The 17,248-nt window shown below is 39.3% G+C and overlaps 1 protein-coding gene across 2 annotated transcripts in view; it reads left to right on the forward strand.

The window, feature by feature from the left end:
- The first annotated feature begins 10,367 nt into the window (after positions 1 to 10,367).
- phf14 (PHD finger protein 14) overlaps positions 10,368 to 17,248 on the forward strand; it is a 110,083-nt gene continuing 103,202 nt past the window's right edge. For both annotated transcript variants that reach the window (XM_072675943.1, XM_072675944.1), the window contains exons 1-3: positions 10,368 to 10,435; positions 11,520 to 11,636; positions 16,415 to 17,091. In XM_072675943.1, coding sequence (XP_072532044.1) covers position 10,435; positions 11,520 to 11,636; positions 16,415 to 17,091 — 795 coding nt within the window. In that variant the 5' untranslated portion in view covers positions 10,368 to 10,434. The remainder of the gene's footprint in view (positions 10,436 to 11,519; positions 11,637 to 16,414; positions 17,092 to 17,248) is intronic.

The following is a 17,248-nucleotide window of genomic DNA, read 5'->3' on the forward strand; positions in this document are numbered from 1 at the left end:
TGAAAGTTTTGCGATATCAATTCTTTAATTGATTTGTTAAAAGTAATTTAACCCCCCCCCCCCCACACACACACACACACACACATACATGCTTCTAAACTACATACCATAGCAAAATACCTATTACACACACTCTACACACATGCTACAACTGATAAGGTCAAAAACACAAGCAAGATTTAGAATGGTAGCACTCTGATATAATTATTTTTTTTTCCATAACAATATTCTGTTATTCTTGTCACTTTAAAGCAACACTGTGGAAAATAGGTTTGTTTTGTTTTGTTTTATAATAGCTCCTGGGCTTCGCCTACTTCGCCACCTCGAAAGGACATGTTTTTCTGAATAAGCTACGAAACTGTCACTGTTAAAAAAGTTAAAAAGCATGTGGACTGAGGCGGCAGAGTAATATTATTGGATTTCACATAAATATAACACGGATTACGCAGCGTTACGCAGTTCTTGTGAGTGTTATCCTGCCTGCTTACATACTGAAGTTGTCAACATGCTGAGCCTGGAGAGGGCATGACAGTGAGGCTATTTTCTCTATCACAGGTCAGTGGAGCATCACAAAGATTTTGAACCAGTTATTTTAAGTTTTAAGGTCAAAATGTTACATAGTGCTGCTTTAATGGCAATGCAAGTGTTCATCAGAGAAGTTGGATGAATATTGGAAGTACGATGCCAGGCTAAAGGGACTGGAACAAAACCTACCTCCAAATATTGCAAATCTGTCTCCTGCAATGCTTCAGTCCATTGGAAGACTGAGAAAATGGAAGGTTTTCAGACAAGCCCCTAGTAAACATCTCAAAGATATTTTTCCTATTACTTTAGTATCAGTATCAACGCCATATGCAGGGCGCCACATTGCTTGTAGCCATAAATCTCCATCTCTCAGTGGAAAGCAGTGGAAATTACTGACTAGTTCTCTCGATAGGGTATTTCCACCACCTATAACACAGCCCCTCATGTTGCTCAGGGGTGGCAAGTAACAAAGCCTCAAGTTTATTCTTTTGGATAAACTTGCGTTTGAGTGAGATCTGTAAGTACATATGTAACCATTTCTACTGTATGATGATGTTCAACAAAACAGCCAAATGTGTTCTTCAGCCTTTACCTTTATGTAGCCCGTATTACTGTCAATATCTGTCCATTTCAATCTGAAGTAAGAGTGTCAAAGCTCTGTCAGTTACACTGAGAAGCTGAATCAAACGATGGTTCATCCATCAGTTTTGATCCATATAAATAAGTTCACTAAAGCTGAGAGCTGAGAAAAACTACAATGTTAAATCTACTGTATTCCCAATGTTATACTTAGTTTACTCAAAGACATCTGTACATAGCTACCTAACAGCATTTAATATTGATTAATATTAACAAAAGGTTTCAACACTTCAGTAGAGTTAAATCATTTAGTCCTGTGAGTTAGGAATGCTGGGGGTTTCAGTGGTCTGAGAAACAGGGTACAGGAGAACAGGAATTGTTGGTTTCAGATGGGCGGTGTCAGGTTTTATTTACTAGTTTAAAAATGACTTTGATCAAATAATAATGCCAAATAAATAATAATACAGTACATCAGGAAATGTTAAAATGAAGGTCTGAGTGGAAAGGCAGAAACAGGCTCTTACTGTAAATCACATGTCCAGGGTATCAGAGCTAAGAACCATATATCACCACATTTATCATTTGTGAGATCAATATGATACTTAGGTAAATGCAGTATTTTATTTACATTAGTTGTATGTTTTTCTGTACAAAAACAGCAGAGATTAAAATGTTGTCAAAAAGCCCTTTTTGAAGAAATACTTTTACTTTTTTCACTTTAAGTACATTTAAAATATTAAAAAGTGTGTACTTTAATATGTTTATTTGAGTAGAAAATATTTTAATTACATTAGTTGTATGTTTTTCTGTACAAAAAACAGATTAAAATTTTAGTTGTATGATTAAAATGGGGAAAAAAGAAATGAGCCCTTTTTGAAGAAATACTTTTACTTTTTTTCACTTTAAGTACACATTGTGTACTTATATGTACACACTTAAACTAATATGTTTACTTGAGTAGAACGTGAAAATCATACTTCAAATTTGACTTAATTTGTACTTTTTTTGTAATTACTTTTTGTAAGTATGGGACTTGAGTATATGTACTTCTGCTAACTATAATGTTGCTAAAAAGCTAACCAGCTAACCAGCTGCTACTGTAACAAAACCAAACAGTTCATGCTATTTCTCAAACCAATTGAAAAACTGGAATGCTTTGTCCTAGCCTCAACACCTCAAATTTCAACCCACAAAAATGAGAACAAACCAAATCATGAACATGTAGACATATAGACAATTTCTCCTTTTCTTGTGAAGTTTAGGGAAATGAATGGTGACGGGTCACTTAGAATTAAAGAATCAAACTGATTATAATTTATTTTTCAAAACAATCACTGGTGAAAACCCATAGAAAGATTAAAAAAACTTCATGTACTGGCATGGAAAAAAATCATTCAACATCATTCTGAAAGGAGTTTCTCCATTGAAAATAAACATTAGTCCAGGACTACATGCTTAATTCTGGTTCAGGAAGCTGGCCCTTTGAGCTGGCTCTCAATTTCGAAATGCTTAGTGCGTAAAAACAACGAATGATTTAAATTATCCCTAACTATCATCAAAGCTACTACTGCACATTGTCTAGGGCTTTCACAATGCCTTCTTGTGTGTAAGACCTCTGTACAACCTATAGCATGTTATACTGTGTGTCATTATACTCTACATGATCTGCAGGCCATTATCAATTCTTCAGTCTCCAAACTGATCATATTGAAGCTCAAGCTGTAGATTTCGAGATGTGATGTGAACTCTTTGAATGTTTACAAAGATATCACAGAAGGTCTGAGCGGTTCAGATTTTTCCTGACCCAATGTGAAAATAATCATATCTAAAATGGCAATTAATTTGCTGTGGCCCGTCGGGGGAAGGCGCAAAGATAACATCTTCACGCTCAGAAGCCTTGCGTTTGTTATCAAATTCACTCAATTTCAACCTTGCACTTTAGCCAAAAAACCTTGCAGAAAAGCAACGGGGACCTCAGTGAAGATAAACGATACCCAACACGGTGTCATATGATTTACACCATATGAATGGATAAATATTTCAATTTAAATGCAAAATGTTAAGGTGGTGGTGGTGTAGAAGAGGTGGGGGGCAGTAGATCAATGCGAGCATTCCGTTACATGCCACTCCAGGATTCATAAATAATGCCCTATGCAATTATTCCTCTTCAAATGAGGTTTTTAAAGCTGCCGTGGTAGAGCGCATCTTTATAGTAATGTTTTTATTTCCTAAACCGTGTGTTATTCTTGTTCTTAATGTAATTGGTTCTGTCTTCTGGCTCATCGAGCTGACAGATATCAGTGGTGGGACAGTTTTTCAACATCTCTATGCAGTGCTGCTGCAGCAGCAAGGCCTGAAGCAGCCTTGCTTTCTCGTTCCTCTTAAATCAAAGCATGTGGCTCTGGTTCCGTCTCTGCCTTCGGGCTATATTCTGGGCACAGACAGAGAGACTTTGCAGTACAGAGTCTTACTTTGTTGATGTACAGCGTAACAAATGCCCAGTATATTTCAGGCTCTACAGTCCTGATTACCTACACCAGGTGTGTCTGAAGTTAAAAAATCGAACAAAAGTGTAGACTGGAGGTGGACTGGCTGGTAGGGTGCCCTGCTGTAAAAAGATGACTTCAATTTTTTTCAATTCTTTTTTTTTATTATTTGTTAAATGTTTCCCTTTTTCTCCCAATTTGGTACTGCCATTTAAGCCACCTGTTCATAACTTCCCCTAGCACTGGCAATGCTCCCCACGCTAGGAGGGTAAGGACTTAACACATGTCTCCATCGATACATGCAAAGCCAGTTCCTGCCTCTTTTTCGACCTGCCAGACAATGCATACACTCAGGGGAAAGGCCGGGTCCCCAGCCAACATAGCTTAACATTTACATTTACATTTACATTTACATTTACGCATTTATGCATTTAGCAGACGCTCTTATCCAGAGCGACTTACAAAAGTGCTTTGCTATTTACCCAAGAAAAACCTCAGCTAAAATACTAATAGTTCAAAGATACCTCTAAGTTTAGACATTACTAAACACAAGACAATAAGGTGACCACAGTACTCTATTCGCTATTTGTCCAAGTACTCTCGGAAGAGGTGGGTCTTCAGTCTGCGTTTGAAGACAGCGAGCGACTCGGCCGTTCGGACACCCAGGGGAAGCTCGTTCTACCACGGCTGCTGATGGCAAAGCAGTATGGCCCAGGATTCAAACTCGCAACCCCCAGGCCATAGTGGTAACACATTAGACCCTGAGCCACTTGGAGTCCACCAACTTAAATCTTCTTGTCTGATAGAAGGGACACCAGCATCTAATTAGATAAGCAAATCCATGTGTACTGTGGAGGGCCACATTCACATATTCAAATGGAGAGGAGTTGGAGATGAGGTAGGATGGTGATCATCCCACATCCTGAGCTCACTAATGTACTTGTCACTGAATGCAATCAAACCCTTACAGCAATTCTCCAAAAGCAGTAGTATGTAGCAGAATGACAGTTACTCAGTTAAAAAAATCAAGATAAACTCTTTTTAACAGCCTTGATTTTAGAAGAAACAATAAATGAGCAGGTGTCCCAATATTTTCGTCAAGACAGTGTACACTGTATTGTATTGTATGTAAGATGCATTGTATTACATTTTACCTCGATTGTTATAGGTCTTACAGTGACACATTCTCAAAAGACCTTGGTCTCAGAGCAGATGCCACTGAGAACTGACAAAAAACCCATTGGTTAGTTTTTCAATAGTTTCTGCCATCAGGGACTTTTCAAGGCCTTTTAAAGTCCTACAGCAGTTCGGTAGTGTGTGTCACTTCCTAATTATTGGGCTGGTTAAACAGCAGCTGGCTTGGTTGGAGAGTTTAACTCTTTCCTTTCCAACCAAACTGTAACAAAGAAATACAACTAATACTTCAGGGTTAAACACAAGATGCATAAAATGAATATGAACCAAAAATTATTTGCAATTTTATGCCGTTTTCAAAAATCTAGCTCCATTTCCCTGTTTTAAGACCGTTTTGATCACTTTCTGACTACATCCACTGGTGTGGATGCTACAGCTTAACGGAAGCATCTGCATCTCCACGTCAAGTTAATGGAAGTAAATGTATGCCATAGAATGAAAAGACCTCCATATAAGACTATAGGGTTGCTGGGGATGATAGAAACCAAGGTAACCACTGCCCTATCCACATGTATCCAGATAAAGCAGAGGCATTCTGTCCACACAGAGCTTTTCCAAAATGTTCTCCAAGGTGGAGGTTTTTGAATGCTCTGTTTTCTGTGTTGTTGTGTGAATGGGGAAAACAGAACTTTAAGGAAACACTAATGTCACAACGCATGACCCATATAGTGAACTACATAAGTCACAAACCTACAACATCTACATGCAGATTAGATTAGATTTCAGATATTGACATATGTATAAATTAGAATACTGTTCTATTACAAATCTACAACGCTCATTAGAATCTGTCATTTGAATGACTTGCATAGTACACTACATAGGGAGTAGTGTGTAATACACCTCTGTGTTTTCTTCCTTGATTATACTGTTTGGATTCTGTTCTGTTAAAAAAATGTTTCTTGTGGCTTTTTAAAATGTATATGTGGTTTGATTTGTATTTATAAAAATGTTGGAGTGGCTGTTGCCTACATTTTATGTATGTAATAGTGAGCAAAACATTTTAGTGCACTAGGATTATTTAATTACACTGAGAAACCCATACATTAAGACTCCTATGATTAGCATATGACCTCACTTAGCTAGCTATAGACTTGCTGGGCTGATGGAAAACCCTCATCTACATAAACAGTGTTTGAGCTATTAAAATCATATTGGACTGTATTTACCGTTACACTGTACCAAAATATTTTTACAGTTTAAATATAGACCCAACTTCCAACCTCCACCTTTAGAAATGCTAGGTGGCCATGAACAGGGTTTTCAACTCTCGCGGTTCTGCTGTGAGATCCAAAATTGTGGTTCTTTTCCCAAGATCTCTCTCTGTGTAAGCGAACTCCATGCCAGTGACTGTCCAACTAGTCTATACACTTGTGGTAATGTGTGGCCTCTTGTTGTGTAGTGCTGTTGATAGACATCAAATCTAGGCATCACTGTATTGAATATAACTGGTTGATGAATTTTGATCAATGAATTGTTACACTCAGTACGCTGTAGCTAGTTAGTACCCACCTTTGGTGTGCACAAGCTGCTAAAAATGTCTCTGAATGGTCGTTACTGAGCTTTACTAAACCTCATGAATATAGAAAATAGACCAATTAGTAGCAAACTATTAAACATTACTGATAATGAAAACCAACTAAAAAAAGCTCCCTTCAGTAAGAAGGAATTGTACTGTACTGTGTGTAATCCAATCTGACCTTGCTTAATGTGAAACAAGACCGATTTCATATTTAGGCAACATCAACATCATGTATAGCAGCAAATACAGGCAATAAAAGAGAGGTGACAGCGATGATGACGTTGATGGCTATGATGATATCCCAAAAGTGTTTTGATGCCAAGAGATAAAAAACGGTTGCTTTCCAGCACAATGCAGTGCCATTTGTCATCGGGCAAGGACAGTCGTAATCATCCCTTTCGCTCGCCTCCCCCATCAGTCTTTCCCTGCCGTGTATCAGGATCAATCTAGGCTCATTTATTTTAATCGTCTCCTGTTTTGCTAAACTTGCAAAGTCAAGGGAGGACAATAGAAACAAACCTTGCTCTGAAAACAAGCCAAAACAGTAATTTCCCCCAGTCACACTTCATGTTCTTGCCATTCTGTGTTACCCGTGCATATTTCCTGGCATGTCAACACTTCAGTTTACAGTTTATTTCACATGAAACGTGGTCGCCTTTCAACAAAATAATATTTCGCTTGAATTTCCCTTTATTAAACAATCTGTCGAAAATGCCATGATATGTAAATGAGGGCAAGGTAACTACCTAACACACGGTTCAATGTTGTCTTTGAGCTCGGTTACTTGCTGCGGCCTCCAGGCAAAAAACGACCTTTTCTGAAACAATGGAATAATCACAATCAATAGTTTACATTTACAGTGTTCAACAAGATTGGAATAAATCATTCCCCGCATCAGACTTTGCCAGTTCTTGGAAAAAGAAAGCGGGAACATGTGGAGAAAGTGAGAGACAGGGCACTTTACATGACCCCGTTGACTCTGAATCTTCTGTACTATGAGCTTTTGAGCTGGCTGTGCACACGAGGGAGTCTGGTAGTCATGGTGTTATACTCTGAATGTCAACACTAAGAGTGAGGGCGTAAATAAAAGCCAGAATCAAACCAAATAGAAACGCTCGGTCCACTGAAGCAAGCCTCAGGCCATCTAGTCTACTACAGCAAACACCACATCAGTGCTATCAGCATTTGCGAGCTCGGCTATCAGAATTTCTTCCAGTATTTTTGAAATGTGTTTAAAAATGGGGCATTATGCATCTATTATGTATCTATTATTTGAATTCCTTTTAATTGAATGTGACGGGGGCATATGAAGGGAACAAATCAGTTATAATATGTAGAATGTAAACCACCACTCTTAGCTAGTACATGCTAGTCCGTGCAATGGCAGTATGCGTCTGTACCAGATTCGCCTCCCTTTTGCACAAACACAGTGCAAACTGAGCAGGGGACGCATAGCCAATAGCCAATATGCCAGTAGCAGTCTGTGCTGCCCACAGATGATCACAGCTAACGTTAGCTAGGCCTTTAAATGTGACAGTCGTGTTCTATTAGATTAGGTTACCTTGGGTTACCTGGCTAGCCAGCCACACACCTGCTCCACTAACTGGTATTGCTGTATATAACTGTATAAGTTATAAGGCCGAAAAGTAAGGACTTATAACTTTAACTTTATAACGTTTTAAGGTAGATAATCAAACAGTCAAGGCTGGCTAACAAAAAAACACTCTTGCTGCTATATCTATGTACCACCAGCGTGGACATGGCGCAGTCACTACCCTTATCTGCCTCCCATGGTCAATTTGCACTGCTTGGCACAAATCGGGCTGGGGACAGAAACACAGGGTAGCGACAGGACCTACCATTGTGTGGTACATTTAAAATGACTGCAGTCAGAATGCACTATTACTTGTTTTCTTTTGACTTTACTACATAAGACAGACATGGTTGTTTACTTGTTGGACATTAGCTAGCTAATCTTTTTTTTTTTTTTTTTTTACCAAAAAGTAACAAGTCATAGAACTTAACTGGTACATGTATTCCAGGGATACCTAGACAGACTTTATTTATTCAACTGATTGTCTTTAGAGCTTTCTTTTTTTATATTTTGTATTAAGATGATGTATTGTTTGAAATCTTCTAAAGAGTGTATAAAATTAGGTTTGGAGCAAGACCATTTTACTTTTTTAAATATAAAACTTCCCTAATATGAGAATTAATTGTTTAATATACTTTTTTTTTTGCCTCCAACTCATTACATATAAAACAGAACATCAAACATACACGTTTTTTCCCCAACAACAGTTTTGCATATTGATCTGAAATACATTAATTAAACGAGAACCATCATTTCTTTCTCTAATCCACGACAAATATCCTCTGAATCTAAATTAAATATTTCCAAAACATGTTTGACTGGATGAATTCTGTGTAATACTTTAAATTATACTTATTTTACCTTTTAATCAATACAGTATTTATTCAACTTTCCATATTTTTTTCCAATGTATGTTATCAAATAAAGATGTCCAAATAAACTGGCAGTAGGGAACGTCACATCACAAAGAACATTTCTAATAAGCTTATTAAGCGTATTGCCTCGTTTTAACAATGTCCATATAGTCAATAACGGTGTTGCTAAAATAATTAAACATATTAAAGTCTGTTAAACTAAAATTCCTAAAAGAATGATAGTATGTGTCTATCGCATCGTTTTTTGGCTTTACTGGTGTCTGACATTTTTCAAGGAATCCACAATATGGTAGATAACTGGCCATTAGCCAGCTGATCAAGCTGTTGACATGACACATACCTTTCTTTCTTTTTTTTGAGCTCACTAAAGTCAACGGTGACACTGACAGACTAAAACTAGCCACATACTGACACAATATAATTGCTTTTCTGAATGAACCTATGCATGACCTGTAGCTGTGCTGTAAGCTTTGACCCCACAGGGTTCAGTGGGTTCCATTTAGATAGCTAACATTGCATAGCTTACATCAAATTATAGCTCATCAAGATACCATATCACTGCAACTGGCATTTAGTAAGAAGCATTTGGCAAAAATGGGCCCTTTTTTAATGTCTTTCAAATGGATGTGAATGAGATCTAATGATGTTGTTTAATTGACATGGATCTTAAATGTTTATGTCTTTAGAAAAATGTGAAAATTGTAATTATAAGATTATAACTTGACATGTAAATTGACATGAAGTATTGAGTGATCATGCTGTATGGGTTTGTGTTTCTGCACGTTGGTGTCTTTGAGTCTCTGTGTGTGTGTGTGTGTGTGTGTGTGTGTGTTCCTGTGGTCTTCACTGCATTCTTGGAAGGCTGCTTCTAGCTGCGCTAGCTAGGTCAGATGACCATTAACCATAGCAAAGCTAGATAGCTATTAAGTGATCAAATAGGTCAGCCTAACCCTGGCCCTTCATCCAATAAATGAAAAACATTGAAATCACAGCAGAACACACTTTGAAGGGTGTTGTTGATCTTGTTCGCCATTCAGCAGCTAGTGCTAGCTAATCAAGCTGTAAACTTTACATATCATAAGTCATAAATGTCATAAATGAGTAGCTCTACTATTTAAGGTAACACAGTTAGCTAGTGCTATATTCCTTTACATTCAGCTAAGCCGAATAATAACCATTAACGGAACCTTGCTGTACTGTGGACTGTGAATCCGGGAGCAATATCGATTTGGGATACGACCAAAAGTGTACGCACTTTTTTTTTTTCTTTTTTTTTTTAGGAAACTCTGTTTAAAGTCCGTGAAGGCCGGACTAAGCTTTTCCTCCTCGAGCTCACCTGATTCAACTCACCTGTTAATTACCCGGTTTTAAGGGGCGCTGGACTCTGCCCATCGGTTCCCTACCCTATTTAGTGCGCATAGGATTAGATTGAGAAGCGGCCGGATTCGCTGCCTCTGCTCCGCGCCTCGAAGTCAACCCCTGCAGTCCTCCGTTGCTATGGTGCTGAAAGCCGGAAAGGCTGCGGAGGGGGTTGTTATGGTTTCCAAGCCCGACCCCTGCGCTCTACGTCAGCACACAGCGAGCGCGTAGTACACAGGGTCCGAAGAGCTGCCCATTGTACCGCTGAGCGGTCTAGCTATCAAAGAACAAGACCTAGAAAGTAGGTGATGTGCTTCGGCATATTTTATGTTCCTCAAAAGAAGCGCTCATAAACGCAATGTTGAGCAGATATTTAGAAGATCTGCACTTTAGACGAGTGACTAGACAGAGACTCCGGGCGTTTCTGCAGGCTTGCATGGTGCTATTGCTAGCTAGCCAAATTAGCTTTGGCTAGCTGGGCAGTTTTGAATGAATTATTGGACGAGTTATTATTTGTTTGTGTGCAGAGAGTAAAATGTAGTGTACTATGTCGTCCTCGTCTCGTCTCTTTTCTGGACGTTTCTTTCCACATTTAATTCTGCTTCTCTAGAAAGCTTTGGCTACCTTGCTTTAGCTGGTGTGGGGCTAACTGTGTAGCAGAGATGACTCAAAACAGCTTGGCTAAAAGTCCCACATGTGGAAGATCTTCAACAACAACAAATAATAATAATAATAATAATAATAAATATTGAGCTGCTTGCTGGTGGAAGTAATATTCAGATTATTTTAGATATCAGTTAGCTAGCTTTTAGCCTTCAATATATCCTGAATCACACGAGACTGCACACAGCTAGTGTGCACTGCTTGGTTAGGTAACGTTAGGCATTATTTGGAGAAGTGGAGAAGTGTAGTGCACTATGAAGGGAGTTAGGGAACCTATTCAGATCCAGCCTTGATAGCAGCAGTCTTTTTTATTGTGGCACTGATATATACATTCTGGATCAGTGCAGATATTTGATATTGTCACACATGCACATATCTGTGGATGTCTCCAGTATTTTAACACATTTATTATATATAAAGACGCTCAGCATCTCCTAAACATCCGTCTCCTCCAGATGTGCCTCTCTGCATTAGTGAGCGGCAGGACGATTTTGATGCCATTATACAACCCTGTTATATATCTAGCTAGATTACTTGGACTAAGCTGTGTATCGAATACAGACTGAACAGTGGAAGTGTTTTCCCGACGGAATATGAGCGTCAGGCTGCTGCGTGCTGCAAGTGATGTAAATGTTTAAAAAGTGATGGTAGTGCATTTGCATTGATTTTGTTGTGATAATGTTTGTTGTATTTCATTGAGTCATTTTGCTCCCTTGCTCCAGTGGATCGAGCCTCCAAACGCAGGCAGGTGAAGCCCCTCGCTGCCTCTCTCCTGGATGTTCTGGATTATGACAGTTCGGACGACAGTGATTTTGAAGTGGGAGATGCTGAAGGCTCAGGTAATCAGTAGATCTTATCAATGCAATTTTAAAATAGGCATTGAGGGGGGGGGTCCTCAATCATCAATTGAAGCAGGGTCAGTAAACACAGTTGTCAGTGAACACTTTCAGTTACACGCTTAAAAAATAAAGGTGCTTTTTATTGCTACCATGGAAGTAGTCATTTTTGTTCCACAAAGAACCATGTTTGTAAAAGAGATGTGCGAGTGTGGAAACCCTTAAGTAAACCTTTATGGACCCAGAAGTGGTTCTTCTATAGCAGCGATCAAAGCCCTTTATTTTTAATAGTGGACTACTCCACAGGAACAAGTACACGCCTAACGTCACATCAGATAGAGGTTTTCCATCAACAATCTCACGACTGGCCATGTTTACACCAAGCCTGACAGTTGAGCTATGTTAGAGGATGTAGGTCTTAGCTTACAGAGGAAGAAGACTAAAAAGTAGGGCTCCAAATATGTTGTACTTTTACTCATTACTGATTAGCTTATGTTTCTATTATGCTATAATAAATCAACTCAAGGAGGACCAGAGTATGGCTATGGGTGGGTACATGAGATTTCTTGCAATATTTTGACATGCAGACAGAATGCACCAGTAGCGTCAGTTTTTAGAAACTGTTGTCCACATACTATCCCATACTTAGTACAGTGAATTTTTCTCTCACCTCATCTTATTAAACAGGACTAATTGCACTATTTTTAAGTGAATGGAAATGGATTGCAAAATAGATTGTTTCATGATATGATGAAATACTGTCTATCGCCCGCCTCTAGACCACACAGTACACAGAGCACAGTGCAAATCTATTGTGTTAAACACTACTGCACACTCTTTTCAACTTTTAAACTAAGTAGAAATGAAAGGATTGTTCGCCTTCATTTTGCTTGGTGTTAATCACTAAATGACAAGACAGACCTTGTGCACAACTGCAGAAACCGTTTGAAGCCAGTGTTCAAACCTGTCAGTCTGTCAACGTTTTAAAACATATCTGACTCAAACTCATATTCGTAGAATGTGTAAATCTAGTGTTCCTCAAGTGGATAGCTCCAGCACCACAACCGTATTGTTAGAAAAGGGTTATGAGTGAGTGTGTGCTGTTTCAGGCTACATTTGTTACACGGTTGGTCCACATTCATCTCAGTTTGAGCTTTCTTTCTGCCAAGATCAACCAATCCCAATGCCCATCTATACCTAGATCAGACTAAAGAGCTGTCTGAAAAACATTAAGGCGTAAGTGTAACCCCAATAACTGAAAGCTGTACAGACAGGCTGCTCTATGTTTCAGACTGGGGTTCATTTCCCAGCTCAGGTAAGAGTAAGAGTCCTTAAGAAAGTCTTATAGCGGTACATTGACCTAGCTCTGTAATATGATCACATTGTAAGTCACTCTGGATAAGAGCATCTGGCACATCATTGAGGGTATAATACTCATTTGGTACACAGGCTATTGAAGTATGTTGAACATTTCGTCAGCCTACTTTCGGAAACTCCATTTGACCTGTTGACGATTTGTTTTACTATGATCAGTTTAAAATGGAGCAGCTAGTCCAAGCATGGGTAACAAAAGTAGACAGAAATGGGGATTTAAGATTTTGTCGCTGACCACCAGGTCCAGAGCTTGCCTGAAGTTAAAGAGAACTACCAGACTTCAAATGACAGCCCAAGCTCTTAAAAATAAAGCTGCCACAGAAGGGTTTTGAGCAATGCCATAGCTCCCACTATTGGTTTAAGGAACATTTAATAGGTTTAATTAACATTAGTTCTTCACTCACACATCTCTTTTTACCAATGCAAACAAACATGGTTCTTCCTGATGTCTAAAAGCATTCGGAAATGAGTGAGATGTTCTGTGTAGACAACATTAATACAGGTGGGGAAGAGCCTGTTCTTGCAGTCTAGATCTGGCGAAGACCTCATCCTTCTGGAGGGAACGATTGCACCACAGTGAATGACAGCTGCTGGAACAGCATTGTACTCAATACATGAGTATTGTCTTCTTCAGCGAGGCCTGAAACACCAAGAAACACAAATTATTGCTCAACTTGCTTTACTGTTTCTGGTGCACTTTAGCAGAGCCGTCAAACAGCTATAGATGGTTCTGGACAGTTCATAATCCCAGTTTAGTGTTCGCCAAAGCCAGTCTTCCATTACTGGCATTTTTTTTTTTGTTCTCCTTTTGTTCGTGGCAGCGGTAGGTCAGACGTTTGACTTGGTGTTTTTGTGGAAAATAGTAAGTTATTGGATATATCTGGGCATTGTTTTCATTGGCCTGCACCAATTTAACCACACAACCACAGAAATTTGGTTTAAGAGCACAGAACATGGGGTTTCCAAGACTGACAAGAACAAGTTTCCATATCTTGGACCCCAAGACTGGCTATGGAATTGGTGATCCAGGGGTTGGACGCTACAGGGGTCATATATATTCAGTATATGTGTATACTGAATATATATATATATATATTATTATTATTTTTATTTTATTTTTTTTATCAGATCTTAGCAGAACTGTCAGTGTAAAAACAACACACCATACTATGCATTCTACTCAAAATCTAAGTAAAAAGAAAAGTTGACTTTATATGCAGAACAGTGGGATCTAAAGACAGAGTACAGCACTGCAATCTAGCAAACACAAAACAAACCACTGTCTGCCACCAGTCTTTACTCCTGAAATATTAATAAAAATCTATACAGAGTATTACAAAACATAATATCGTGCCCCTTTAATATATCAATATTTTCCTACACCCATATTAAACACTCAAATGGAATTGGCTCTGCAGTTTTAATTTTGGTATAATAAAGCTAATGGTCAAAGCAAAAAGGCTACCATCCCTCTGGTTTGTGTGGAGGATCTTACTGGTAGCAGATCTCCTGTAGTTTTGCTTTTATGACCGAATGTTGGACAGCAGTTTATTTTAATCTGGCCAGCCTGCAGCCTGTTTTTCTGTTAGTAATAGAAATTCATGCTGAGGTGGAGATGAAGTCTTCCTCACCTCAGTGACAGTGTCTGTGCCCTTGTCAATAAACCACACCTGTTGCTGCATTAAAAATATTGCTCCATTTCCCTGTGATGGATGAGAGGTAGAGGAGGTTACCTCATCAGGACGGTGTCCGGATAGGTGCCGAAAGTCTGTCAGCTGATAATGAGATTCTAACACACTCTGAGATCACAGGGCACTTGCTTAGATGGTTTGGAATAACTAAACTCTAATACCATGGGAAAATCTTTTCAATGTAAACAATGTTTTTCTTTTAATGAAAAGTTCTGTTTACATGGTGTTCAGCATGAACCTGACTGGACTAATACTGTGTTTCATTTGATCTGGCATGTCCGATTTTCCAAGTTCCAAGTTCCAAGTCCCAAGTCCAAAGCCGTATTTCCTTCCGCAGCTTTTGGACGTTTTTGCCTCCCTAGCTCAAGCTAAGACATGTTTTTTGTTGTTGTTTTTTTTGTGTCATGTAAGACAAGTTCGCTTCTTCGGTTTTACGTTCGAGCTACAAGGCTAATATGGCTAAAGTCATGGCAGTTAACAATATGCAAACCTCATGTCTAACATATCACACACCTTAAATAAGGCATTAATTTTTTATTAATGCGGGTTCAGACACTGGATGACATACAAGTGGACAAATGTGCATTGTTTAGCAAAAAACAGTATCCTACAGACTTTCTTACAGACATCCATGACCTATAGAGAATACTTCCGAGAATACTTGGGCGACGCATAGAGTACTATGGTCTCCATATTGACTTGTGTTTAGTAGTGTTTAAGCTTGAAGGTATCTTTGAATTTTTAGTCTATTCAAACTAGCTGAGGTTATCCTTGGGTAAATAGCAAAGCACTTTTGTTAGTCACTCTGGATAAGAGTGTCTGCTATATGCCTTAAATGTAATGTAAATCTATAGAGTGCCTGCTTAGACTGCGGTGACCCCTCAATGGGCTGCCCAGCTTTGAAGACCAAGACTGATGTTAGCCATGTCTAAACACAACTGTTTCAGTGGTTATCTATTGCAGTGGTTGACAGTGGTTACCTAGTACAAGTATGCTCCCTTAGCTAGCATGCTAATTGGTAATTGGTTAAAGTTATATCACACGACACTACTGTAAGGTTATGCAGGTATGATTCATGATAAACAATTTAATTATAATTTAGTTCACTTTAACCAGAGCTGGGTGATCGGTGGCAGACATAAAATATTGCGATGCAAGATGGTGTCTCATGATGTCTATAGTAGGCTAGGAAAAACGTCACACATTAGAATGTCACTTATCACATTAATGATGAATAACATTATATTTATATATATATATATATATATATATATATATATATATATATATATATATATCTAACCGTCTAAATGCATTGTGTCATTAGCTTAATTTACAGCCAACAGGGAACATGGAGGCATAAATTCAAGCAATTATTTCTATCATTTTACATATTTTAATGTTCGGGTTGTTCACTTTAGAAAGGTACATATTGGCTTAGTTTGAATTGGAGAGAATTCAAGGAAATCCTTCTCCAAATGTCTCCAAAACTCCCTTTCCACAGTATATAATGGAATATGTGCAGACATGGCAGCCACATGGGATTGGGCGTCTGTAAAAATGTCTGGCGCAGCAGATTTGGTCAGGACTAAAATTCCTGAGAAACACTGATATACTATATATACTGATATACTATATACTGAAAGCTATTCCTATGTGAGCAGTGGTGTGTGTTAAACTACACTGTAAACCTCTTTGTTCCTCCATGTGTGTTAGGGTCAGAGGGCACCGGCAACGGCAGCGATGAGGACGGCTCTAAAGACAGCGCTGCAGGCACAGACAGCGACTCGGACGCTGCCGGCTCCCCGGATGAGGAGGGCATTGATGACGAGGAGACCAAAGAGCTGAATGAAGATGCCCAGGAAGAGGAGAAGGCCAAGGAGCAGCCTTCCTCAGAGGAGACCAGCAGCAAAGAAACGGGAGGAACCTCCAAAAGCCGCAAGAAAAGTGAAAAACCCCCAGACCCAGAACCCAACGGCAGCGGGACGGCTGAGGAAAGTCCCGCCGAGCCCAAGAAGTGGAACCTTCGGCGGAACCGGCCCATGCTAGACTTCACCACCATGGAGCAGCTGAACGAGATGGACGATTACGACAGCGAGGACGACAATGACTGGAGGCCATCGGCGGGGAAGAAGAAAAGCAAGGCTGCTGGGAAGGACAAAGGAGGAGGGAGCGAGGGAGAGGAGGATGAAGGGAGTGATGAAGACGACGACAACGACGATGATGAAAATGAAGACGACGACGACGATGAGGAAGAGGAGGAGAACAGCAGCAGTGATGGCGAGGAGGTGCTGAAGAAGTCGAAAAAGAGCAAAACGGCCAAAAGCACAGGAGCGTTTGATGAGGAGGAGACCAACGACAGCCACAGCACATCCCATGGGAAGGGAAATGAGGTGAGTGAATGACCAGTGTAGTATTGTTTGAAACAGTCAGTGATGCTCCCCCTGCAGTCAGAAGGGGTGTAATTCATGCTTTGAGCCACCAGTAAAGGATGTACTCTACATGGCATTTGTTGAGGGAACTGAACCATGTAAATTGCATGAGTGTTGC

Source organism: Salminus brasiliensis, chromosome 3 (assembly GCF_030463535.1).
Source record: "Salminus brasiliensis chromosome 3, fSalBra1.hap2, whole genome shotgun sequence".
Classification (NCBI taxonomy): domain Eukaryota; kingdom Metazoa; phylum Chordata; class Actinopteri; order Characiformes; family Bryconidae; genus Salminus; species Salminus brasiliensis.